The 27222-nt window shown below is 47.0% G+C and overlaps 1 protein-coding gene across 2 annotated transcripts; it reads left to right on the forward strand.

The window, feature by feature from the left end:
- The first annotated feature begins 67 nt into the window (after positions 1–67).
- Positions 68–26624, forward strand: dync1h1 (dynein, cytoplasmic 1, heavy chain 1). Of its 2 annotated transcripts, none has more exons than XM_044047958.1 (78): positions 68–433; positions 1965–2052; positions 2145–2318; positions 2413–2668; positions 2797–2983; positions 3075–3346; positions 3451–3678; positions 3781–4434; positions 4514–4936; positions 5036–5215; positions 5320–5469; positions 5580–5726; positions 5874–6014; positions 6126–6302; positions 6449–6559; positions 6682–6801; positions 6900–7139; positions 7290–7445; positions 7538–7651; positions 7742–7852; positions 7935–8144; positions 8232–8378; positions 8462–8628; positions 8738–8911; positions 9006–9360; positions 9452–9646; positions 9724–10006; positions 10094–10194; positions 10276–10435; positions 10575–10815; positions 10901–11084; positions 11173–11385; positions 11486–11724; positions 11806–11962; positions 12048–12272; positions 12363–12593; positions 12677–12817; positions 12909–13142; positions 13258–13464; positions 13554–13675; positions 13804–13969; positions 14087–14250; positions 14350–14479; positions 14978–15111; positions 15387–15501; positions 15588–15749; positions 15869–16083; positions 16187–16391; positions 16469–16642; positions 16753–16872; positions 16971–17091; positions 17328–17523; positions 18227–18344; positions 18436–18651; positions 18735–18947; positions 19137–19264; positions 19359–19512; positions 19610–19756; positions 19899–20049; positions 20156–20409; positions 20508–20642; positions 20741–20835; positions 20932–21106; positions 21192–21267; positions 21381–21541; positions 21646–21757; positions 21846–21906; positions 21991–22114; positions 22249–22362; positions 22466–22636; positions 22740–22957; positions 23039–23142; positions 24391–24599; positions 24796–24949; positions 25044–25186; positions 25272–25440; positions 25964–26085; positions 26171–26624. In XM_044047958.1, exons 1-78 carry the CDS (start codon positions 184–186, stop codon positions 26297–26299), a joined length of 13920 nt encoding a protein of 4639 aa, XP_043903893.1. In that variant the 5' UTR covers positions 68–183; the 3' UTR covers positions 26300–26624. The 2 variants fall into 2 exon arrangements, with proteins under 2 accessions (XP_043903893.1, XP_043903894.1); XM_044047959.1 differs by lacking the exon at positions 17328–17523 and adding an exon at positions 17691–17886.
- The last annotated feature ends 598 nt before the right edge of the window (positions 26625–27222 follow it).

Raw genomic sequence — 27222 nt, forward strand, 5'->3', positions numbered from 1 at the left:
ATACTCGTCATTCGAACTTCAAGTACCACAATCCACTGCGCACATAAAGTCCTCCAGACACGGGTGCGGCGCTTTGACAGCAGCAGTCACTCAGTGTCTGCAGTCACCGCGGTCTCTTTTACAGCTCTCGCTCTTTTCACGAAATCTCACCCTGTGAAAGGTCGTTGTTGACCGTTTCACACAATGTCCGACGGCGGGGGGACGGAGGAAAACTCCGGCACCATGGAGGTGTCTGCCGTCCAGACGGTCGCCGATCCATCGGTCCTGCAGAAGCACGTCCGTAAATTGGTGCCTCTTCTCCTGGAAGATGGCGGCGAGGCCCCGGCCTCACTGGAAACCGCCCTAGAGGAGAAGAGCGCCGTGGAACAGATGAGGAAATTCCTCGCCGATCCTCAAGTCCACACCATCCTGGTCGAAAGAAGTGCCCTTAAAGGTACTTTCAGAACGTGGCGGTGACATGATGAGAAAATCAGTTCATTTCTATGTACGCAACGCTGTGTAGTCACTCATTTAGTCACCAGCAATGGCTGCAAAACAAAGCGTTAGAGTCTTAGTCATGGGCATGGGTTTTATTTGGAAGATTTGACAAGACGTTTTTACCCGTAATTCAATTCTTTCATCAAACAATCCACATACACATATATATCCACAATTGTCATTTCACAAATCCACTTCATTCCTCCTAAAACATATGAAGTCAGTTTTTTCCATTCACATGTAAGAGGTTCGTCATTTCAGATCCTTTTAATATATTTGCAACTTATTTGTGTATAGTCAGAGTGTATCAGGTTGGAATTGTTATTAATTGCAGCTACAACTGAAGCAAATGCATATTTAAGAAGGAACTATGTCTGAAATGATGATTGCGAATAGGAGGGAGGAAAAGATATGTCATACATATCCAGGCTAGCCAATAAATGCTAACATGACTTGCTATAATTAAAAAACAGCAACTCTATTATCACATAGTTTAATTTATTGGAGCTACATCACAATGAGTGTAGAGATGAAAAATAGGTTACACTGTACAAAAAGAAGCTGTTAATTGTTTGCTTTATTCTATATTTTTTTACGTTTAAAGACTGGTAATTGCCAACCTTGGCTATGGTTGTGTAGTTTAATACAAACGTGTTTACACCATTTACAGGAATGCAATTCACAAAATGCTTCACAAGATTAATGGGTCAGCTATATTAACGGGTTACAGATATAAGCAGGATTCTGACCATTCAATAGCTTAAAATACCCTCAAAAATAAAATGATGGTGGGTGCCAGTGTTGTACAGCAGATAATAGTGCTAATTAAAACATAAGGAGTCCTTTGTCAGAAGAAGGACCCACCTTCTTGGGGTTTGATCATGTGAACTGGCTTTTGGCAATGAGCACATTGTTTTCAGTTGCCTCAAGTAAGATTAATCCTCAGCCAAACTAATGTGTTATCTATGCACTGAAGTTCCGTGTTATTCCACGTGACCAGCCAGCCGGGGCTGAATTTGATCCCTTAGGTTTCTCAGTCCCTAGCGACAGTCACTGCCTCAGCTTATTCATGTTTCTCTGCTAACGACACTGCTGCATTGCAGACGGTGCAGTGTCTGCTGATGCTAATCTCTTCCTCCAAGCCCTTACCTCACTTGCAAAAGAGGGTGCGGCCTGACCAATAATAAAACTGTCCGATTGCACAGTCATCCTACTTTAGGGTCAGTGTAGGCCTTCTCTACACTGACGTACGCAATCCTTGTCTAGAGTCCAAATAATATCTTTTAAATTAAAAAACATCAAAATCCAATAGTGACGATAATGAGTAGAACACACATCTTATGTACATAATGTGTTTTGATTGTCAGTGTTACGTGACAGACAACTTTCACATGTTGGGAGAGAGGGTGTGTGTGCACCTAATATTATTTGTAAAAATATTTTGTATTTGTTCAGTTAAGACATTACGTTTTGTGTTTTTTACACAGAGGATGTTGGAGATGAAGGAGAGGAGGAGAAAGAGTGCATCACTTACAACATCAACATTGACATACACTACGGCATCAAGTCCAACAGGTAAATTATGCATTGAAAGAAGTGGTTGCATGTAAATTCACCTTGACTTTCACGTTACACACATACTAAATACTTCTTCTTCTTCCTTGAAGCTTGGCTTTAATCAAGAGGACAGGAGTCATTGACGCAGACAAGCCCATATCGACCCAAGTTCGCGTTCTGACCTTGAGTGAGGACTCTCCCTATGAGACGCTCCACTCTTTCATCAGCAACGCTGTCGCGCCATTCTTCAAGTCCTATATCCGCGAGTCTGGCAAGGCAGACAGGTAAATCTCAGGATGTGATTATGATTTAATTTAAGTGTTAAAATTAGTGAAAAAAGGCCCACAAAACATGTACATATCTGCCCTCACCTTATAGAGATGGGGATAAGATGGCTCCCTCAGTGGAGAAGAAGATTGCTGAGCTGGAGATGGGACTTCTCCACCTGCAGCAGAACATTGAGATCCCTGAGATCAGCCTGCTCATCCACCCCAGCATCGCAAATATTGCCAAGCAGTGCTATGAGCGCGGGGAGAAGCCCAAGGTCACCGACTTTGGAGACAAAGTGGAGGACCCGACCTTTCTGAACCAACTGCAGTCTGGAGTTAACCGCTGGATCAGGGAGATCCAAAAGGTGTGACGCGTTCCCCTGTTTATTTAAAATCAAACTAAATTGGTCTTTGTAGTGGGTATGCGGAATTATATTTTTTTCTGACATTTACCACTGGGTTTATTTTTCTCCTCCACCCGTCTTGTTGTCAGGTGACAAAGCTCGACCGTGACCCTGCTTCAGGCACAGCCTTGCAAGAGATCAGTTTCTGGTTGAATCTGGAAAGAGCCCTGAACAGGATCCAAGAGAAGAGAGAGAGCCCAGAGGTTCTGCTCACGCTGGACATCCTCAAACATGGCAAACGTTTCCATGCTACGGTCAGCTTTGACACCGACACTGGTGAGTAACAGCAATTTATAAAAAAAAGCCTTTGTGTCTTACGCTGCCTTTGCACAACAATGAACAATTTTGCCTTCTCTATCTCTCATAGGTCTGAAACAGGCTGTGGAAACTGTCAATGACTACAATCCACTGATGAAGGATTTCCCTCTTAATGACCTGCTCTCTGCCTCTGAGCTTGATAAGATCCGCCAGGCTCTGATGGCAATATTCACTCACCTAAAAAAGATTAGGAACACCAAGTATCCTATCCAGAGAGCACTGCGTCTTGTAGAAGCCATCTCCAGGGACCTGAGCTCCCAGCTCCTTAAAGTTCTGGGCACCAGGAAGCTCATGCACGTTGCCTATGAGGAATTTGAAAAGGTTGGATCTCCATTCATAGATTAAATCCAATTATACACCCTCAGATATATGCGCTTCCATCAGCTGCTTTTGTCCTCACGTCCTTATTAACATTCTCTGTGTAGGTGATGGTGGCTTGCTTCGAGGTGTTCCAGACCTGGGAGGATGAGTACGAGAAACTCCAGGTGCTTCTGAGGGACATAGTGAAACGAAAGCGAGAGGAGAACCTGAAGATGGTGTGGCGTCTCAGCCCTGCACACAGGAAGCTCCAATCACGTCTGGACCACATGAGGCGTTTCAGAAGGCAGCACGAGCAGCTGAGGGCTGTCATTGTCCGTGTGCTGAGGCCTCAGGTAAAATATTTATATTTTTGGACCATGGTGGCCTGACTTTAACCATTTGAATCATATTTTAATTATAAACATTCGTATTGTTCTGGTAACTTTTTTGTCCAGGTTTCCGCTGTACCTCAGCATGCTCCTGGAGAGACAGTTGAGCCTCAAGATATGAAGGTGGCTGGAGTTCTCTTTGATGCGGCCGATGCCAATGCTATCGAGGAGGTCAACCTGGCATACGAGAACGTCAAAGAGGTGGATGGTTTGGATGTGTCCAAGGAAGGCATGGAGGCCTGGGAGGCCGCTATGAAGCGCTATGACGAGCGCATCGACCGCGTGGAGACACGGATCACGGCCCGCCTGCGCGATCAGCTGGGAACAGCCAAGAACGCCAACGAGATGTTCCGCATCTTCTCCCGCTTCAACGCGTTGTTTGTGCGTCCTCACATCCGCGGTGCCATCCGCGAGTACCAGACGCAGCTGATCCAGCGCGTGAAGGACGACATCGAGTCCCTGCACGACAAGTTCAAAGTGCAGTATCCTCAGAGCCAGGCCTGTAAGATGAGCCATGTCCGTGACCTGCCTCCTGTGTCTGGATCCATCATCTGGGCCAAGCAGATCGATCGTCAGCTGACTGCCTACATGAAGAGGGTGGAGGATGTTCTGGGAAAAGGCTGGGAGAATCATGTGGAGGGGTTAAAGCTGAAGCAGGATGGTGATAGCTTCAGGGCTAAACTCAACACTCAAGAGATATTTGACGACTGGGCTCGTAAGGTATGAAGTTGATCATTGATCCTAATTGCTTAGGTTTAAGGTTTGACTGTAAATACTAATCCCTTTGACTTGAAATTAGGTGCAGCAGCGTAACCTCGGAGTCTCTGGCCGCATCTTCACCATTGACAGTTCCCGTGCCCGTGGACGCACCGGAAACATGCTCAAGCTCAAAGTCAACTTCCTCCCCGAGATCATCACCCTGTCCAAAGAGGTCCGCAACCTCAAGTGGCTGAGCTTCCGCGTTCCCTTGGCCATCGTCAACAAAGCCCATCAGGCTAACCAGCTGTACCCGTTTGCCATCTCTTTGATTGAGAGCGTTCGCACCTATGAGCGCACTTGCGAGAAGGTGGAGGAGAGGTCTTCGATCTCCTTGCTGGTGGCTGGACTGAAGAAAGAGGTCCAGGCTCTCATCACCGAAGGAATCACTCTGGTCTGGGAGTCCTACAAGCTGGATCCTTACGTTCAGAGACTCGCGGAGACTGTGTTCAACTTCCAGGAGAAGGTCAGTGTGGCGATTCTTTGTGTACTTTCTGTATAAATACAAATTTGCTTCATTTTCTAATGAAAAAGTTTATGTTTTTGTATGTTATGTTGGTTACAGGTGGATGACCTCTTGCTGATTGAGGAGAAAATAGATCTGGAGGTTCGCTCTCTGGACACTTGCATGTTTGACCACAAGACCTTCACTGACATCCTCAACAGAGTCCAGAAGGCAGTGGATGACCTGAACCTCCACTCCTATTCCAACCTGCCCATCTGGGTCAACAAGCTTGACATTGAGGTTTGCGCTATGAGATAACTGGCAAAAGAAACTGTCATATTTGAAAAATGCGTTGTAACCCTTGTGGATGGCTTTGAAAATGTTTTATTTTGTCATTTTCCTAGATTGAACGTGTCCTGGGAGTGCGTCTGCAGGCTGGCCTCAAGGCCTGGACTCAGGTGCTTCGTGGCCAGGTGGAGGACAGGGCTGATGTGGACATGGACACGGAGGCTCCACAAGTGAGCCACAAACCTGGAGGAGAGCCCAAGATCAAGGTACACATTGTGTATCTCCAAGCATTTTTCATTTGAGAAGCATACAAACCTGGAAAATGTTGCGTGTGGACAGAGCTGACCTTGGATTTCCCCTATTTTTTAATCTCCAGAATGTTGTCCATGAGCTGAGGATTACAAACCAGGTCATTTATCTGAATCCACCAATTGAGGACTGCCGCTACAAGCTCTATCAGGAGATGTTTGCCTGGAAGAACATCATCATTTCCCTCCCCAGGATCCAGAGTCAGAGATACCAGGTAAATGCATTGTGGAAGCGGATGTCAGTCTCACAGCAGAAAACAAAAACAACTTATATTTGCCATTCAGCTGCCTAGATAAAATATATGGAGACATATGGATCGACTGAACTCTTCTTTCTAAGTAATTATGTCCTTTCTTACCAGGTGGGTGTCCACTATGAGCTGTCAGAGGAGGAGAAGTTCTACAGAAACTCTCTGACCAGAATGCCAGACGGACCTGCAGGCATAGAGGAGGCCTATAATGCCGTGGAAGACATCGTCGGTGAGGTGGAGCAGTATGTCAAGGTAAGAGCCCCATTGGTCTTAGTTTTACTGCTGAATTGGCAGTTCTGCATGCACATGATCATCCACAATATTCCTTATACAAACTCTTTTTTTTTTTTTGGCCATGTCCAGGTCTGGCTGCAGTACCAGTGCCTGTGGGACATGCAGGCAGAGAACATCTACAACCGACTGGGTGAGGATCTCACCAAGTGGCAGGCCCTGCTGGTCCAAATCCGAAAAGCACGCGGGACGTTTGACAACGCAGAGACGCGGAAAGATTTTGGACCTGTGATCATTGACTATGGCAAGGTAATGATGACGCCCCTGTCTACCTATTGTATTTGAAAGCCTTTTTTCATGAAAAGATGTGCAGATTGTCATTCATGCAGGTCATAGTTATCCAGAAGTCTTGAAGAAATTTCATCGCATCACTTCTTATTCATCTCCACAAACAGGTCCAGTCCAAGGTCAACTTGAAGTACGACTCCTGGCACAAAGAAGTCCTCAGCAAGTTCGGACAGATGCTCGGCCAGAACATGCAGGACTTCCATGCCCAGATCTCCAAGGTAACGCATGATGATCATTTAGAAATGCTGTGTTGTCTTTTTAATAACATCAGTAACTGATGAGTTCAGTGAACTACATCAATTTTCTTCAACCGCCTTTGTTTTTTTTTTGTTTCCTCAAGTCCCGTCAAGACCTGGAACAACATTCGGTGGACACTGCAAGCACTTCAGATGCCGTCAACTTCATAACGTACGTCCAGACACTGAAGCGCAAGATCAAGCAGTTTGAGAAAAATGTGGACGTGAGTACTCACAGCAACATTTAGCATCCTTACATAGCTGCACGCCTCAGGACAATTTGAAGTCCTAATCAGATTCTCCCTCCCTCCTCCGCCACTAGTTGTTCCGTAACGGACAGCGCCTGCTGGAGAAGCAGAGATTCCAGTTCCCGCCGTCTTGGCTCTACATTGACAACATTGAGGGTGAATGGGGTGCCTTCAGCGACATAATGAAGCGCAAGGACACTGCCATCCAGCAGCAGGTGGCCAACCTGCAGATGAAGATTGTTCAGGAGGACAAGGCCGTGGAAAACCGCACCACAGACTTGCTCAATGACTGGGAGAAGACCAAACCAGTAGCTGTAAGAAACATGTGTTATCTAATTGTATTATAGTTGAAAAACAATGTACTATTGTCACACTTATGAGGGTTTCACCAGTTGTTGGCTACATAACTACTTCTTTTACTTCTCAAATGGCTTCAATGTCTTTCTAATGACCTGTTTCAACAGGGAAACCTGCGGCCAGAGGAGGCTCTTCAGTCTCTGACCATCTACGAGGGCAACTTCGGTCGCCTGAAGGTTGAGAGGGAGAAGTGCGCCCGTGCCAAAGAGGCCCTGGAGCTCACTGATACTGGCCTGTTCAGTGCCAGTGAAGAGAGGGTGCAGGTATTTAACAGGATGAATTTTGTTGTGAAATTGTGTCCATATGAGAAACTTTGAGGGCGGGGGTTCATTTCCTTCTTTGTGTTGACCCGTAGGTGGCACTGGAGGAGCTGCATGACCTGAAGGAGGTGTGGTCTGAGCTGGCAAAGGTTTGGGAGCAAATCGACCAGATGAAGGAGCAGCCATGGGTGTCTGTGCAGCCTCGCAAGGTAAGAAAAACACAGTGTACTTTCAGATAATTGAATCTATATTTGTATCTATATTTCTGAGTGTATATAACGTTTCTCATGTAATTGTAGCTTCGTCAGAGTCTGGATGGGCTTCTGAACCAGCTGAAAACATTCCAAGCAAGACTGAGGCAATATGCGTCCTACGAGTTTGTCCAGAGGCTGCTTAAAGGATACCTCAAGGTCAGTTTCTTCTCCAGAAATGGTTTCCTACAAACAAAAGTAAAACGTCTCGTAAAAACCCCCCGTTTCTTTCTCTCTCCAGGTCAACATGCTGGTGATTGAGCTGAAATCGGAGGCTCTGAAGGACCGCCACTGGAAGCAGCTGATGAAGCGTCTGCATGTGAACTGGGTCCTGTCTGAGCTGACCCTGGGACAGATCTGGGATGTGGATCTGCAGAGGAATGAGATGGTGGTGAAGGATGTTCTCCTGGTAGCCCAGGGAGAGATGGCACTGGAGGAGTTCCTCAAACAGGTGAAGAGGGGAGGGTTCTCAAGAGAGGATGCAATGTCGTTTTTGTAAAAAACCAATAACAACAATTGTGTTTTTGCCGGCTCTCAGATCCGTGAAGTGTGGAATTCGTACGAGCTCGACCTGGTCAACTATCAGAACAAGTGCCGCCTGATTAGAGGGTGGGACGACCTCTTCAACAAGGTCAAAGAACACATCAACAGTGTGTCTGCCATGAAGTTGTCTCCATACTACAAGGTAAATGATCATACCGCCTTTTCTTTGATACAACTGTTTAAGATTGTACAAATATTCAAACATTTCTGTTTCCTTTCCCCCAGGTCTTCGAGGAAGACGCCCTGAGCTGGGAGGACAAGCTGAATCGCATCATGGCGCTGTTCGATGTCTGGATTGACGTCCAGCGTCGCTGGGTCTACCTGGAAGGCATCTTCACAGGCAGTGCAGACATCAAGCATCTGCTGCCAGTAGAAACCCAGAGATTCCAGAGGTAAATCGTCGATATTTGAACACTGAAAGGATTTAATGGGGAAGTGATCAGTTTAGTTCTGAACATTCTTATCTATGATGTTCATGTAATCCCTGTCTTTATTCCGCAGTATCAGCACAGAGTTCTTGGCTCTGATGAAGAAGGTGACAAAGTCTCCTCTTGTGATGGATGTGCTGAACATTCAAGGAGTACAGAGGTCTCTGGAGCGTCTCGCTGACCTGCTGGGAAAAATCCAGAAAGCTCTTGGAGAATACCTGGAGAGAGAGAGATCCTCATTCCCCAGGTATGATGGAAATTCATTATTTTTTACATGTGGAATCATTTTTCTGGATACATTTTTGTTGAGTCATGCATTCACTTATTGCATTTTTCCACAGGTTCTACTTTGTGGGAGATGAGGACCTGCTCGAGATCATTGGCAACAGCAAGAATGTGGCCAAACTGCAGAAACACTTCAAGAAAATGTTTGCCGGTGTCTCCAGCATTCTGCTCAATGAGGACAACACTGAGGTCCTGGGGATCTCCTCGCGGGAGGGCGAAGAGGTGGTCTACAAGACGCCAGTCTCCATCACGAAGCACCCCAAGATCAACGAGTGGCTGACGCTGGTGGAGAAGGAGATGAGGGTGACGCTGGCCAAGCTGCTGGCTGAGTCGGTCACAGAGGTCATAGGCTTCAACAAGGGCACCGCCGTAGACTTGAGCCAGTACATCGACTGGATTGATCGCTACCAGGTTAGCACCGAGAACATTTACTCTATATTTAACATAGATTTTCAATATAATATCTAATATTTTTTTTACATTTTCACTCATCCTTTCACAGGCCCAGCTGGTGGTCCTTTCCACCCAGATTGCCTGGTCTGAGAATATCGAGTCGGCTTTGACCACCGTCTCTGGTGGTGGGGACATGACGCCGATGCATGGAGTGCTGTCAAATGTGGAGGCCACCCTCAATGTGTTGGCAGACACTGTGCTGATGGAGCAGCCAGCGCTCCGCAGGAGGAAACTGGAGCACTTGGTCAGTGAAATCTTAATTGAAATTAGAATTTCTCTCTGTGGTAAACTCCCTTTAATCCCTCTTCCGCTTCCCCTCAGATCACCGAGTTGGTGCACCAGCGCGATGTGACCAGGACTCTGATCAAGAACAAGATCGACAACCCCAAGTCCTTTGAGTGGCTCAGCCAGATGCGCTTCTACTTTGACCCCAAGCAGACGGATGTCCTGCAACAGCTGTCCATTCAGATGGCCAATGCCAAGTTCAACTATGGCTTTGAGTACTTGGGAGTCCAGGACAAGCTTGTCCAGACGCCTCTGACAGACCGCTGCTATCTGACCATGACTCAGGCCCTGGAGGCTCGCCTCGGCGGGTCACCATTTGGTATGAAATTGACATATTTCTTTGCGGACAAGAAAGTGTGGATGAATAGTTACGAATTTGCAAGTAAATTTGTGTTGTGCCATCTAGGTCCTGCCGGTACCGGAAAGACCGAGTCCGTGAAAGCCCTTGGTCACCAGCTCGGCCGCTTTGTCCTGGTCTTCAACTGTGATGAGACCTTTGACTTCCAGGTACGTCGCTGTTTTGTTTTAACGCAAATTTTTTACAGCCAGTTTTTTTTTTTTGGTCATTTAACTTGTCTCTCTCGTTAGGCCATGGGTCGTATCTTCGTGGGTCTGTGTCAGGTGGGAGCCTGGGGCTGCTTCGACGAGTTCAACCGTCTGGAGGAGAGAATGTTGTCCGCTGTCTCCCAGCAGGTGCAATACATCCAGGTGGCCTTGAGAGAGCACAGCAATGCAAACAGAGACAGGAGTAAGTGCCAGGAGTGGTAACTGGGGGGTTATAAGTAATGATAATCTGCAAGATTAAGATTCAAAATTAGTTTCTGCATACTTACAGCATTTATTGAGAACTGCAAATTTAGTTAAGGTCTCGTTTTTCTCCGTCACAGGTGTACCCGTCACCACTGAGCTCTTGAACAAGCAGGTGAAGGTGAGCCCTGACATGGCCATCTTCATCACCATGAACCCTGGCTATGCCGGCCGCTCTAACCTGCCCGACAATCTGAAGAAACTGTTCCGCAGCTTGGCCATGACCAAGCCCGACCGCCAGCTCATTGCACAGGTCATGCTCTACTCGCAGGGATTCCGCACTGCCGAGACCCTCGCCAAGAAGATTGTGCCCTTCTTCAAGTATGTGCCGTGTTTGTCCAGTTAAAGGTCTGAGAGGACCGTAGCTGCATTTGTGAACTGCATTTGTGTCTTGTCTCTGTTTCAGGCTGTGCGACGAGCAGTTGTCCTCTCAGAGTCACTATGACTTCGGTCTGCGAGCTCTGAAGAGCGTGCTGATCAGCGCAGGCAACGTCAAGCGCGAGCGAATTCAGAGGATCAAGCGGGAGAAGCACGAGCGCGGGGAGAACGTAGATGAGAACGAAATAGCGGAGAACCTTCCCGAACAGGAGGTATTAAAAACTTAAAAATCATATTTTTTTTAATCCAGGTAACAAATATGAGGAACTTGTTTCACTAAATGTGTCACGTTTACTTTAGATCCTGATCCAGAGTGTGTGCGAGACCATGGTTCCCAAGCTGGTGGCAGAGGACATCCCACTGCTTTTCAGTCTGCTGTCCGACGTCTTCCCCGGAGTCCAGTACCACCGTGGAGAGATGACCGCACTGAGGGAGGAGCTGAAGAAGGTCTGCAATGAGATGTACCTCACCTACGGAGATGGTGACGATGTTGGCAGCATGTGGGTGGAAAAGGTATGTCGCGGCACCGACTTAATGTGGCTTTACCGCAGATGTCGAGGATTAAATTCTGCAACATTTGAGTAACTTTTATTTATAATGTTCCCTCTTCCAGGTGCTCCAGCTGTACCAGATCACACAGATCAACCACGGCCTGATGATGGTGGGACCTTCAGGCAGTGGAAAGACCATGGCGTGGAGGGTGCTGCTCAAGGCTCTGGAGAGGCTAGAAGGAGTTGAGGGCGTGGCCTACATCATTGACCCCAAGGCCATCAGCAAGGATCACCTGTACGGAACCCTGGACCCCAACACGCGCGAATGGACTGACGGCTTGTTCACGCACATCCTCAGGAAGTGAGTTTGAGGACAAGCACAGATGCTTTATGTAGTTTATCTTGCACATGATAATCTTAACGCTCTTTCTGTCCACTCTAGGATTATTGACAATGTTCGTGGTGAACTGCAGAAGCGCCAGTGGATCATCTTTGACGGTGACGTCGACCCAGAGTGGGTTGAAAATCTCAACTCGGTCCTGGATGACAACAAGCTTCTTACTCTGCCCAACGGAGAGCGTCTCAGCTTACCTCCGAATGTAAACACGCACACAGACTTAAATTGAGTCTTTCCCGCTGGGTGAGTGCTTGCTATTTACTCCGTGTTCCGCTCTTGTGCCACAGGTGCGTGTGATGTTCGAAGTGCAGGACCTGAAGTATGCCACGCTGGCCACTGTGTCTCGCTGTGGCATGGTCTGGTTCAGCGAGGACGTCCTCAGCACGGACATGATCTTCAACAACTTCCTGGCTCGCATTCGCAGCATCCCGCTGGACGAGGGAGAGGACGAAGCCCAGCGCAAGAGGAAGAGCACTGAGGACGAGGATGAGACTTCGTCACCGATGCTGCAGGTGCGAGGAAGGAAATGCAGAAAAGCGAAACGATATTAAAAAAAACCCACAAATTTTCCTCATCGCTGCCCGTCTTTGTTTCTGCCCCAGATCCAGCGCGACGTTGCGTCTATCCTGCAGCCGTACTTCACCTCCACAGGCCTCGTCATCAAGGCATTAGAGCACGCCTCCAAGATGGAGCACATCATGGACTTCACCCGCCTGCGCTGCCTGGGTTCCCTGTGCTCTATGCTGCACCAGGCCTGTCGTAATGTGGCTCTCTACAACAACAACCACCCTGATTTCCCCATGCCCATCGAACAGCTAGAGAGATACATGCAGGTAAAACACCGTCTTCTGCTCTTGATGTAAGTATTTTTTCCATTTTTTCACAATTTATTCATTTTCATGTTCTCTTCCTACAGAGGTATCTTATCTATGCCGTGCTGTGGTCCTTCTCTGGTGACGGACGGCTGAAAATGAGAGCAGAGCTCGGAGAATACATCCGCCGCATCACCACCGTGCCCCTGCCCGCTGCTCCCAATGTTCCCATCATTGACTACGAGGTACATCTTTTATCTGACCAAATAAGGAAACGCTGGGCTTGCTGTATTAGAAAGTCAAAGAGGCGAACTTAACTTAATTCCCTACACCCAGGTGTGCATCTCGGGTGAATGGCAGTCCTGGCAGGGCAAGGTGCCCTACATTGAGGTGGAGACCCACAAGGTGGCGTCCCCGGATGTCGTGGTTCCCACTCTGGACACTGTCCGCCACGAGGCTTTGCTTTACACATGGCTTGCAGAGCACAAACCACTGGTGCTGTGTGGACCTCCTGGCTCTGGAAAGACTATGACTCTGTTCAGTGCCCTCAGGGCCCTGCCTGATATGGAGGTCAGATACCTTTCAGAAATCTTTTTATGTACATTTTACATTTTTAACCTTTTTGAATGCAAAAAAAAGAGAAATGTAAAATTGTATTTTGTCCTTTCTGTCTCCTCTCCACTAGGTTGTTGGTCTGAACTTCTCCAGTGCCACCACCCCAGAGCTGCTGCTGAAGACCTTTGACCACTACTGTGAGTACCGCCGTACCCCGAACGGTGTGGTCCTTGCCCCCGTCCAGCTCGGCAAGTGGCTGGTGTTGTTCTGTGATGAGATCAATCTGCCGGACATGGACAAATACGGCACGCAGAGAGTCATCTCTTTCCTCAGACAGGTGAGATACTTTGCTTACAGCTGTAGCCGCAGGATTGATGCGTAAATCGGTTCTTGTATGTGAAAGACTCCCTTGTTGTTTCTTCACAGATGGTGGAACATGGAGGTTTCTATCGCACCTCAGACCAGACATGGGTCAAACTGGAGAGGATCCAGTTTGTTGGTGCCTGTAATCCTCCTACTGACCCTGGCAGAAAGCCTCTTTCACACAGGTACAGTGATCTGAACTTAGACAAACATAAAGTGGTACTTATCAAGAGTTATTTCAACTGCAAGACACATGAAATTGCACTTAGAAAATCTACTGTTGACAAATCTTAACGTGTAATGTTCTCTCTAGGTTCCTGCGTCATGTTCCTGTCGTCTATGTGGACTATCCTGGTCCAGCCTCTCTTACCCAGATTTACGGAACCTTCAACCGCGCCATGCTGCGTCTCATTCCCTCTCTGCGTACCTACGCGGAGCCTCTCACTGCTGCTATGGTCGAGTTCTACATCATGTCTCAGGTGAAGCGAGGGCGATATGATGAAACGTGCTCGTTTATTAGAGCGATCCCAGACACAAAAGTATCTTCCATCGATGACTTGACACCGGTCTGAATTTTTCTTTCGTTTACCCCTCAGGAGCGGTTCACTCAGGACACACAACCCCACTACATCTACTCTCCCAGAGAGATGACTCGCTGGGTGAGAGGAATCTTTGAGGCCCTGCGGCCACTGGAAACTCTGCCCGTTGAGGGGCTCATCCGTATCTGGGCCCATGAGGCTCTCCGCCTCTTCCAGGACAGGTGAGTGTTGGTTACTCTGAGGTTTATTACTTGCGCTATAAACGATGTGGTGTCATTTTCATTTGACAAATTAACATGAGTGGTCTTGCACTCTTCTAGGCTGGTTGATGATGAAGAGAGAAGGTGGACAGATGAAAACATTGACATGGTTGCTCTCAAACACTTCCCCAACATTGACAAGGAGAAAGCTCTCAACAGGCCTATCCTCTACAGCAACTGGCTGTCCAAGGTAAAACAGAGATTTGTTGTCTTTACTGCTTTGATCATGTAACAAGTTGATTCATTTCTTCCTCCCTTTCCTTGCATTAGTTTTTTTGCTGAGTCAGGTTTGAATTGAGTTGATTCTTCTTTCTGATACTCTTTAATTTGCTGAGTCACGTTTGAATTGAGTTGAGTCATTTTTTTCCTCACATTCTGTGTTTTGCTGAGTCAGGTTTGAATTGAGTTGATTCATTTCTTTCTGTTACTCTTAAATTTGCTGAGTCAGGCTTCAATTTAGTTGATTAATTTTTTCCTCACATTCTGTTTTTTTGCTGAGTCAGGTTTGAATAGAGTTGATTCATTTCTTCCCCAATGTCTGTTTTTTTTTGCTGAGTCAGGTTTGAATTGAGTTGATTCATTTTTTCCTCACATTCTGTTTTTGCTGAGTCAGGTTTGAATTGAGTTGATCCATGTCTTCCTCCGTTCTCTCGAACCCAAATTTGAGTTTTCACGTTTGTGCATTCAGGACTACATCCCAGTGGAACAGGAGGAGCTTAGAGACTATGTGAAAGCCCGTCTCAAGGTCTTTTATGAGGAGGAGTTGGACGTCCCCCTGGTGCTCTTCAACGAGGTGCTTGACCACGTCCTTAGGATTGACCGGTATGTAAAATCCTTTTTGTTGCTCAGTAATGCCTCTAATTTATCAGGATTTCAGAATTCGTGTATACAGCAGGGTAGGAAATCGCTGGATACTACGAGGTTTCTCCAAATCAAGTTTAAGACATTTTAATACCAACTGTTCTACCACTACGTTTTCAAAACTTAGCATTTAATTTGAATGTGAGTTTCAAGGGTGAAAGTATCCCCCGTTTATATCCTACCCTATACTGTATATTTTCTGTGAGCAAGTTTTTAAAGGCGATGTTCTCCTGTAGAATCTTCCGTCAGCCTCAGGGCCATCTGCTGTTGATCGGTGTGAGTGGAGCGGGAAAGACCACTCTGTCTCGCTTCGTGGCTTGGATGAATGGACTCAGTGTCTACCAGATCAAGGTCGGTAAACGCATGTAAAGGAATTTGAAGTCATTGTTCGACTACCTACGTATGCTTTACCTACGTCTGTGTTTGTGTGTTTCCAGGTTCACAGGAAATACACCGGGGAGGACTTTGATGAGGACCTGCGTACCGTGCTTCGTCGCTCAGGCTGCAAGAACGAGAAGATAGCCTTTATTATGGATGAGTCCAATGTGCTGGATTCTGGTTTCCTCGAGAGAATGAACACATTGCTGGCTAATGGAGAGGTCAGTTGTCAAAATTGTACTCTTTTGATGTTTGGCAATCAAGATATCTGTTTGGGTTGTGTGCATGTAGTTCTCATGTTCTCTAACTTTAATTTTCTTAAATGGTTGGTTATTTTTAGGTTCCTGGCCTGTTTGAGGGAGACGAGTATGCCACTCTGATGACCCAGTGTAAGGAAGGAGCCCAGAAAGAGGGCCTGATGCTCGACACACACGAAGAGCTGTACAAGTGGTTCACCAGTCAGGTTATCAGAAACCTTCATGTGGTTTTCACCATGAATCCCTCCTCAGAAGGCCTGAAGGACAGAGCTGCCACTTCTCCCGCCCTTTTCAACAGGTACATTATTCTCCACGGCATCAAAAGAAATGCAGGGCCTTTTTCTTTTTTTTTTGTGGAGTTTCTATTTTCAGTGGAAACACTTCTTCTCCTCCTGTACCAGGTGTGTGCTGAACTGGTTTGGGGACTGGTCCACAGAGGCTCTTTATCAGGTGGGCAAGGAGTTCACAAGCAAGATGGATCTGGAGAAGCCAAACTACAAAGTTCCAGACTACATGCCCATCGTCTATGACAAACTGCCCCAGCCACCGTCCCATCGCGAGGCCATTGTCAATGGCTGCGTGTTTGTACATCAGACGCTCCACCAGGTAAAGGGCACTTGTAGTGGTTGATGTGTTATTTGCTGATGCACATGTACTTAACATTTGTTTGCAACTCCTACCAGGCCAACAACCGTCTAGCCAAGCGTGGCGGTCACACCGTGGCCATTACTCCTCGCCACTATCTGGACTTCATCAACCAGTACGCCAACCTGTTCAATGAGAAGCGCAGTGAGTTGGAAGAGCAGCAGATGCACCTCAACGTCGGCCTCCGCAAGATCAAGGAGACCGTCGATCAGGTGAAATAAGTTTATTGCACCTATTTCTTTTAATCCTAGAAGAGCTTGTTACGTATGCCATTGCTTGCTTTCGCGCAACGTCCTGATTGTTCATACGTCTCCTCAACAAGGTGGAAGAGCTTCGCCGGGACTTGAGGATCAAGAGCCAGGAGCTGGAGGCAAAGAACGCCGCTGCCAACGACAAGCTGAAGAAAATGGTCAAAGACCAACAGGAAGCTGAGAAGAAAAAGGTATGTGAAGCTTGTCAGAATTGGCTGTGTTCCCTTAAGCTTTGTAGAGGTTAATATATTGATTTAATGTACTCACACTGTTGACACTGTGATTCCAGGTGATGAGCCAGGAGATCCAGGAGGCTGTGTACAAGCAGCAGGAGGTGATCAAGGACAAACAGCTGAGAGTCCAAGAGGACCTGGAACAGGTGGAGCCTGCTGTTATTGAGGCTCAGAATGGTACAGTATTGTGTTTCCTTTTAACTGATATGTCTCGTAAGCAAGGCTTGTTATAAACAGTAGAACTAAACTAACTGCATTACCGTTTTTGTACTGGTAAAATAATGAAATATGGTATCACTGTCACATCTGGTCCAACGGACTCTTGTTAACAAATTGATCTCTGCTTACACCACCCTTCCATCACTGGCCTCCCGTATCATAACCGCCGTTCCCGTTCACCTGACCGTTGATAGCCGTTAAGTCCATTAAGAAGCAGCACCTGGTGGAGGTGCGTTCCATGGCCAATCCGCCTGCGGCCGTGAAGCTGGCCCTGGAGTCCATCTGCCTGCTCCTCGGCGAGAGTACAACTGACTGGAAGCAGATCAGATCCATCATCATGAGGGAGAATTTCATCCCCACTATTGTGAACTTCTCTGCTGAGGAGATCAGGTGAAATGAGAGAAAATGCATCATGCAACTGTTGACTAAAGAGCGCCCTCTCCCTCTTTGTCGCTTTCTTTTTCCCCCATCTCTAATTCCCTCTGTCTTCTTGCCATAAACTCTCCTCCTCCTCCTCCCTATTGCCACCCCTTTCATATTTCATCCTACCTAACTAGCGGTGAGCTCTATTAAGCGGCAGCACCTAGTAGAAGTGCGGGCTATGACCAACCCGCCAGCCGCGGTCAAACTGGCCCTGGAGTCCATTTGCCTTTTGCTGGGCGAGGAGACCAATGACTGGAAAAAAATCAGACAAGTTATTATCAGGGACAATTTCATCAGCAGCATAGTCAACTATTCCTCTGAGGAAATGAGGTACCCGTGTCAAAATGTCGGTTTAGTCGCTTTCTAATGGACGCCCAGATAATATTCAATCCCAATCAAGTGGCACATGTGATCATTTTATTTTAGGTGTCTGGCACATAATCTGATCAGAATATAAGCCGATGGTACCTTTACTGAAACTTGTCATTGGTGTAGTGGCCATTGTTGTGATTCTTCTTATATAGAAATTTCACCCAAACAAACTAAATTGAAATGGTTCTGCCTAGAATGAAATTATTTTATGATTCATGTTGATTTTTGATGCAATTCTTTTTGTCAATAAATGAGAAATTCATTTGTTTTTAAATTTTCCTATATCTACTTTTTCCAGCGACTCCATCCGGGAGAAGATGAAGAAGAATTATCTCTCCAACCCCGGCTACAACTACGAACAGATCAACAGGGCCTCTCTGGCCTGTGGGCCTATGGTGAAATGGGCGATTGCTCAGGTAAGAAATCCTAAAAAAAAAATTAAAAAAAAGTTAAAAGAGAGAAAAGTGTGTGACATTATAACCAACACACGATCTTCTGCTCCCCTAGCTCAATTACGCTGAAATGCTGAAGCGCGTGGAGCCTCTGCGCGGCGAGCTGCAGAAGCTTGAGGATGACGCCAAGGACAACAAGACGAAGGCAGAGGAGGTCGAGCACATGATCCGAGAACTGGAGGCTAGCATTGCTCGCTACAAGGAAGAGTACGCCGTCCTCATCTCGGAGGCCCAGGCCATCAAGGCCGACTTGGCTGCGGTTGAGGCTAAGGTAGGCTTCACCACCCCCGGCTTATTTCAAACTGAAAGTGTGTTTGCAGCGTTTTCCTGAACCGCTCGCTTTCCTCGTTTCAGGTGAATCGCAGCACGGCTCTACTGAAGAGTCTCTCGGCTGAAAGGGATCGCTGGGAGAAGACCAGCGAGACCTTCAAGAACCAGATGTCCACCATCGCCGGGGACTGTCTGCTCTCGGCGGCGTTCATCAGCTATGCTGGCTACTTTGACCAACAGATGAGACAGAACCTGTTCACGACTTGGTCTCACCACTTGCAACAGGCCAACATTCTGGTATATAAAGCTTTCAAAACACAGAAACGTCTACTTTTGATCTAGATTAATCTCATTAATTGAATATTCCTCATTGTTGAATGTGGTTTTAAACAATCTCTCAATTCATATTTCACGCAGCTGACCATAGATGTTAAGTTCTATAATTCCTTTACATTCTTATTTTCCTTTTCCATGTTTCTCCCACAGTTCCGTACCGATATTGCCAGAACTGAGTATCTGTCCAATGCCGATGAGAGGCTGCGTTGGCAAGCTAACTCCCTCCCAGCTGATGACCTGTGCACTGAGAACGCCATCATGCTCAAGAGGTTCAACAGGTTGGTGTCTTTTATTTTTTACTGCCATTGCAATATTATTGTTATAGGTTGTGAAACTGGTATGAAAACACTTTAAAATTCAATGCTCTTCTAGGTACCCACTCATCATCGACCCATCCGGCCAAGCCACAGAGTTTATAATGAACGAGTACAAAGAACGAAAGATCACCAGGACCAGTTTCTTGGATGACGCCTTCAGGAAGAACCTGGAGAGTGCGTTGCGATTTGGAAACCCCCTGCTGGTCCAGGTGAGAGCAGTGACCTTGAACATTTATTGTGCTTTTTTTTTTTTCCCACGTCCTTTTTCATGGATTTGTATTTGGTTTCTTTCTTTTTGCCTTGTAGGATGTAGAAAGTTATGACCCAATCCTGAACCCGGTGCTGAACAGAGAGGTCCGCAGGACTGGCGGACGTGTCCTCATCACCCTTGGAGACCAGGACATCGATCTGTCGCCTTCGTTTGTCATCTTCCTCTCCACACGAGACCCAACGGTGAGCGGATACTCTTTCGTGTTTCTTCTATAGATGTTGTAAACTAATTGTATTAGAAATGTCTATTGATCTCAATATAACATTTCCCCCTGTAAAGGAGCGTTTATTAAAAACAAAAAAATGCTGTTTCCTGTGTACGCAGGTGGAGTTCCCACCAGATTTGTGTTCCCGTGTGACGTTCGTCAACTTCACCGTGACGCGCAGCAGCCTGCAGAGCCAGTGTCTCAACGAAGTCCTCAAGGCTGAGAGACCCGACGTGGACGAGAAACGCTCCGACCTTCTCAAACTGCAAGGTGAGACACAAAATGGCTGCACACACTAACACAGTGCAGCTAATCTGGACAAATCCCACCACTGACTCTCCTGTCGTTGTTGTTTTTTTGTTTTGTTTTTTTTTAGGCGAGTTCCAGCTGCGTCTGCGTCAGCTGGAGAAGTCGCTGCTGCAAGCCCTCAACGAGGTCAAGGGCCGCATCCTCGACGACGACACGATCATCACCACGCTGGAGAACTTGAAGAAGGAGGCGGCCGAGGTGACCAGGAAGGTAGAGGAGACGGACATCATCATGGCGGAGGTGGAGGCCGTGTCGCAGCAGTATCTGTCCCTGTCTTCCGCCTGCAGCAGCATCTACTTCACCATGGAGTCTCTCAACCAGGTATAAGTTGATCTCACTTACCGTCACTCATTCGTCCTGAAATCATCTTACTCGCTATGTCGCGGCTAACGACATTCTTGTTCCCCGGTGGGTTCCAGATGCACTTCCTGTACCAGTACTCGCTCCACTTTTTCCTGGACACCTACCACACCGTACTGTACGAGAACCCCAACCTCAAGGGCATTACTGACCACACGCAGAGACTCGCTGTCATCACAAAGGACCTCTTCCAGGTTTGAATCTTGAGATTTAAAACCAAGACGCAAACTCGCTTTCTCTTCTTGCCGTGAATAAAACGGAGAATGTTGTTCCTCTGTCTTCGTAAACGTAGGTGGCGTTTAACAGGGTAGCCAGAGGTATGCTGCACCAGGACCACATCACCTTTGCAATGCTGCTGGCCAAGATCAGTCTGAAGGGCATAACCAGGTATCGCACGAGGACTCTTGCCTCGCTTTCAAAGCTGTCGCTTTAAAATGAAAACGCACACGTGATGCATTCAAAATCCAATCTTTTTTTCCCCAGTGAGCCCTCGTACGACGCGGAGTTCCAGCACTTCCTGCGCAGCAAAGAGATTGTCCTGACTGGCATGTCCCTGCCCAAGGTGAAGGGTCTGACCTCGGACCAGTGTGAGGCCATGGTGCGCCTCAGCCGCCTGCCAGCTTTCAAAGACTTGGTGGACAAAGTCGAGGCGGACGACGTGAGTATCGACACAGAGAACTTAACTACTTTCTTCGCATATCAACTGCGTTGATTGATTGTTGTGCCGTTGTTTTATATTTCAGCAATTCTTCATGTGGATTGAGAGCAACAGTCCCGAACTGGCTGTTCCTTATCTGTGGTCAGAGGAAAAGCAGTCGAGTGAGTTTTATTTGGGAAACTGAATTATCGACGACGAGCAGGTGTGGTGTTTGATTTACTCCTGTGCTTAGAACTGTCCTGCTTCCTTTTCCCCCCCTCCTTGTCCTGCACAGCTCCTATTGGCCAGGCAGTGCATCAGCTGTTGCTCATCCATGCCTTCCATCCCGACCGTCTGTTGGCCATGTCGCACATTTTCGTGTCAAAGGTGCTCGGAGAGACATTCATGAACATCATCGAGCAGCCCCTGGACCTGGCTAATATCGTTGACAGCGAGGTAGCATTGAATATTTTCCCGTAATCATCCGTGCCGGGGGGGCCTTTGTCATCGTCGGGAAGTTGAAAGTGTTGTTGCTGATGTTTTTGTGTGTGTGTCTGTAGGTGAAGCCCAGCACACCGGTGCTGATGTGCTCTGTACCTGGTTACGACGCCAGCGGTCTGGTCAGAGATCTCGCTGCTGAGGAGAACAAACAAATCACTTCCATCTCTATCGGTAAGAAATCAGCCCTGACGTTATGTGAAGCATAAAGATGAGATATACATCTGATGAGGATCTTGTTAAATGACTTGTTCTTCCACAGGTTCTGCTGAGGGCTTCAACAAGGCCGACAGAGATATCAACACTGCGGTCAAGTCTGGAAGGCGAGTGAAGTATCTGATGTGCATTTGTGGATATGTGTACTTTTGTTTTCCTGTCCACCTCTCCTGACTATGTCCATCCTGCAGGTGGGTGATGTTGGAGAACGTCCATCTCGCTCCCGGCTGGCTGATGCAGCTGGAGAAGAAGCTCCACTCCATGCAGCCTCATGCCAGCTTCCGGCTTTTCCTGACGATGGAGATCAACCCCAAGGTAAATCCCATCACTCGTAAAAAGACATGGTCATTGTTTTGGCATAGAAGATTTAAGTTTTACCTTTAGGACCAAACTCTTTTTCACTCTTTAAAGTGTCAGTCTTTTTCTGTTTGTTTTTTTTACCGCCCCAGGTTCCAGTCAATCTGCTTCGTGCCGGCAGAATCTTTGTGTTTGAGCCTCCTCCTGGTGTCAAGGCCAACATGCTCAGGACCTTCAGCAGCATCCCTGTGGCTCGCATGTGCAAGGTGACCTGGAACAACTTCACCGACATACAGTTCACAAGCTGAATCTTTAACTCCCTGTATGTTATTTAAATTGTTGGTTGTTTTTTTTGTATTTCCCCCACAGGCTCCTAACGAGCGCGCCCGTCTCTACTTCCTGTTGGCTTGGTTCCATGCAGTCATTCAGGAGCGTCTGCGCTATGCGCCACTGGGATGGTCCAAGAAATACGAGTTTGGAGAGTCTGACCTCCGCTCGGCCTGTGACACCGTCGACACCTGGCTGGACGACACCGCTAAGGTAGGACAATAAAGTTTTATTTTATTTCCTTCGATTGATTTGATGTGTGGTGAAGGAAATTGACAACCACGTCGCAATGTCCGCCTTCACGTGCACACCACAGGGCCGTCAGAACATCGCACCGGACAAGATTCCTTGGGCGGCCCTGAAAACCCTCATGGCCCAGTCCATCTACGGCGGCCGCATCGACAACGAGTTCGACCAGCGTCTGCTCAACACCTTCCTCGACCGCATCTTCACAAAGGGGAGCTTTGACAGCGAGTTCAAACTGGCTCTCAAGGTCGACGGACACAAGGACATCAAGATGCCCGATGGCATTCGGTCAGTGGTCGACTGGTTTCTGCCTTTTGTTACATTTCCACCGCTTCTACTGTGTCTGATGCTGAAAGTTTTTTTTTACAGACGTGAGGAGTTCATGCACTGGGTGGAGATGCTTCCCGACACTCAAACTCCATCCTGGCTCGGGTTGCCCAGCAATGCTGAGAAGGTCCTGCTCACCACTCAGGGTACGCCGCAGCCGATCGCGTTTGTCATCAGCTCTCTGGCGTTTTCATCGCAGCACATTCTCATTCTGCTCTCACAGTCTGGAATCATGGGACGGATCGATCATTAATCTCTTTCTTTCTCTCTGTCCTAGTGTCTTTAATACTTTACTTTTGACACTTGTGTCCAAGTGCAGTGACGTGGTCAGGAGCTCATGTGATTGCATCTGCTTTGGGCAGAACATTGTGTGTGTGTGGTGGCATAGAGTATATTTGAAGCACCCCAGCTAATCTCTCACCTTCTCATCCGTTCACTTCAGTTTTATATATATATATTTTTGTAGTGGTTGTATGTTGGAGGTTCTGCAGTTTAGTGAAGGTTACGTCATTTCTGCTGCAGATGTGTCTGCAGTCGAACATCCCTGTTTTTTTTTTTAGAGCCCCAAAAATTGAGTTTAAAAATGCTTCTGGGTCCATTTTTGGTTTAAAAACGACCAGGTTGCAAAAACTTGAGAAACTGAGAAAGCTCTGTTCACACTTCCAGGTCCAGTTTTACATGGCTGTAGGTCGTAGTATCAGTTTTACACCGACACACACACACATGTGCACAGTGCAGATTACTGATATGGAGCTGAAAGGCTCGCCTGGCTGCAGATTTTTATCTGAAAACGTAGTAGCACGGAATGGACACCGTAGCTGCAGTTTATAGCCATCGTGCTTTGAAAGGTGCTCTGCCCAAAGGCTAGGTGTGTGTGTTTGTTTGTGTGTGTGTGTCCTCACCCTCCAGCAGCTGTATTTCACAGCCATCATGTCGCTTTGCTAAAGACTCTCCCCACCCCTCCCCTCAGTTCAGGAGTCAAAACAGCCAAACGCCTGCCCGTTCCCCTTTACTCCTCATTACATCCTCCCTTCCTGTTTTGCTAGATTGATTTTACCACCCCCACCACCCTCTCTCCCCTCTTCACACTCACTATCATCCGTTTGGTCATCCCTTCATTTGTTATGTTCATTTCTTTCACAGGTGCGGTCAGGAATGTGGTTAAAATCTCCACTTTGGAGCAGTTTTACTTGACTATGTTTGATTGAAATGCTGCCTCAGCCCCCTTTCTGTTGTAGTCCTCCTCCTTTGGCTCAATTTAAACTCCCTTGAGTCAAACTATGTGTTTTTTTTCTGCAATTAATTTCTTCTCCTCCCTACTTTCCCACCATTGCCTTGTTTTCCCACCTCCCTCCCTCGCCCGCTCACTTGCTCCAATCTGCCGGGCTGCGCAGGCACTGACATGATGGGTAAGATGCTGAAAATGCAGATGCTGGAGGATGAGGACGACCTCGCGTACGAGACGGAGAAGAAGGAGCGCGCCGCGTCCACCTCCGACGCTCAGCCGGCCTGGATGCGGATCCTCCACACCACCGCCTGCAACTGGCTGCAGCTCATGCCGCAGACAGTCAATCCACTTAAACGCACAGTCGAGAATATCAAGGTAATGGTGGGGAGAAGTGGGAGAGTGCTTGACGGGCGAGCAATCCTGAAGATGTGATTGCGTCTGCAAGAAGCGGCACAGCATCTGTGGGAATAACCGTTGAATAGCTTATGTTTAATACATGTTTTTGTGCTTAATTCATAATGCACAAAAAGTGATGTCATGTCTTCTCCGTCCACACGCTAAACCACAACAGGACCCGCTGTTCAGGTTCTTTGAGCGCGAGGTGAAGATGGGCGGCAAGATGCTGCAGGAGGTCCGTCAGAATCTGTCCGACGTCGTCCACGTGTGCGAGGGCAAGAAGAAGCAGACCAACTACCTGCGCACGCTCATCAGTGACCTTGTCAAAGGTTAAACTTGCGTTTCCACTCAGATTTGTTCAGGTTTAGCTGAATCACTTTAAAACGAATGAAATGATAATGAATCAATGTTTTGTGTCTGTAGGCATCCTCCCTCGCAGCTGGTGTCGCTACACAGTCCCAGTCTCCATGACTGTGATCCAGTGGGTGGCAGACTTCAGCGAGAGGATCAAGCAGCTGCAGAATATCTCCCAGGCATCTGCCAGTGGAGGAGCAAAGGAACTGAAGGTAGTTTTGGTTTTATTTCACCGTGTCATTCTCAAAACAGTGGTTTCCGAAGCGGTTACAACACTGTCCTCTTTCTCTTCTCCAGAACATCCATGTGTGCCTGGGCAGCCTGTTTGTACCCGAGGCCTATATCACTGCGACGCGCCAGTATGTGGCTCAGGCAAACAGCTGGTCTCTGGAGGAGCTGTGTCTCGAGGTCAATGTCACCACCGCCCAGGGCACCGCGCTGGACGCTTGCAGCTTTGGCATCAAAGGTCAGATTAGCCGAGTCAAAACAAAGTGGGGCCATTTTTAAATGACTATGATATCTTGAGAATATATTTGCCGTTTCAATTCCCCACGTCAAAGTCCATACAGAAATCCAGCAATTTTACATCCTAAGCACACAAGAGTTGTTGATCCACTGCGGCTCCAATTTCCCCCCAAAATAAAAAAGCTGATTTTCACTGTGGACTTTGGTGTGGGAGAGTGATTGGTTCACTTTCTGGTCAGAGAAGGCTGTTAAATGACAAGATAAAGAGGTGACTTATCACAGAATTAGATTTCGTTGGTTAATTTTTATAAAATAAGCTTGTAATTCTGTCTTATGCTGGTTCAAGGTGTGGGGAGCCACGAAGCTCAGGCAGCACTTCCTATATATCAGTACCTTTTTACCGTCTAATACTATACCCAGACTTATGTGTCAGATATTCACAGACGCCCTGAACAACAACATTTCTAACATGCTGCGATATTTCGAGTGTCTCTAATGCACCGCTTGCTCTCCTTGTCTCCCAGGTCTGACGCTGCAGGGAGCGACTTGCGCCAACAACAAGCTGTCTCTGTCCACCTCCATCTCAACCGAGCTGCCCCTCACTCAGCTCCGCTGGATCAAGACCAATGCAGAGAAGAGACACACGGTACGGAACAGGAACTTGCACACGACTAAATGTCTTTCTGTGTATTTTTAAATCATCTCACTCCTTGTTGTTCCTCTCGCCGCAGGTGACGCTGCCCGTTTACCTGAACTTCACGAGGTCCGACCTCATCTTCACCGTCGACTTCGACATCGCCACCAAGGAAGACCCACACAGCTTCTACGAGCGCGGCGTTGCCATCCTGTGCACAGAGTAAACGAGACGAGTCATTCGTCAGGACCACGGAGTCTTGAATTAGATTTGATTCCATTAGAGTAGACTTCACTTTGATATCGCCCATTAACCACACTATTACAAAGCAGTATGAGATGTTAGGAAAGTTGGCGGCGCAGTGTTTAAACATGTAGCCATTCTTATTGTGTGTTTGGAAAGTGTCTCAGAAGGCAGAGGAAATGTTGCGAGATGGATAAAAAAGACGGGGAAATGGAATGTTGGAAAAGGGGAAAGTAAAGTTGAAAGGATCATGTGTTTTTAGGAAGGAACTTGTATGTTTTTAGATGGAATAAAGGAAAGGAACTGCACTGATGACTCGTGTGCTCTTTGTTTGTAGGGAATGTTTGAATCGCATGACATTTACTGCCATATTTATTTTTTTTAAAAAGAGTAAAATACCTGGCCATAAAGGCTTTTAATGAGTAGATTCCCAATGTTTCCTGTTAGTCTGTCCTTGTTTCTTCCAATGTTACTGGGTAAGTGAGTAGTAGAGAACAATGTTCAAGCTGATGTAAACACAAGGGAGAAATCTGTACCATAAAGCCTCCCCAATAATAATCAAAACAATACAAGTCAAATGATGTTAACCTATAATGCCAGAAGTCTGGTGGTTCTTGAAGGAAAATCAGAAACACTGTTCTACTGTATGTGGAGTGGAGCTGAGGAGTTTTGAGATGAACTGCATTTTTAAAGTATTACTGCCACCTGCTGTCCAGAGGATGAAATACTATATAATGAAAAAAGATAAGGACAAATGGGTCTTTAAACATTCTTGTGTTTGATAGCACATTTTTTTGTGTGTTTATACGCAGGAGGAATTTACACTGTAAGCAAAAATTTATATGACAATAGTCTTTCTGCAAGAAAACTAACGGAATACATGTATTTTCCAGTAAGACAAACCCA

This window comes from Solea senegalensis, linkage group LG16 (genome assembly GCF_019176455.1).
Source record: "Solea senegalensis isolate Sse05_10M linkage group LG16, IFAPA_SoseM_1, whole genome shotgun sequence".
Lineage (NCBI taxonomy): Eukaryota > Metazoa > Chordata > Actinopteri > Pleuronectiformes > Soleidae > Solea > Solea senegalensis.

Excerpts from the sequence above, each read along its gene's own strand:
- dync1h1 (XM_044047958.1), top strand. The coding sequence starts at position 184 with ATGTCCGACGGCGGGGGGACGGAGGAAAACTCCGGCACCATGGAGGTG. Across the intron at positions 20,836-20,931 it reads AGTCTGAAGGGCATAACCAG|TGAGCCCTCGTACGACGCGG; the intron begins GTATCGCACGAG and ends TTTTTTCCCCAG. Across the intron at positions 22,363-22,465 it reads CTGTGGCTCGCATGTGCAAG|GCTCCTAACGAGCGCGCCCG; the intron begins GTGACCTGGAAC and ends TTTCCCCCACAG.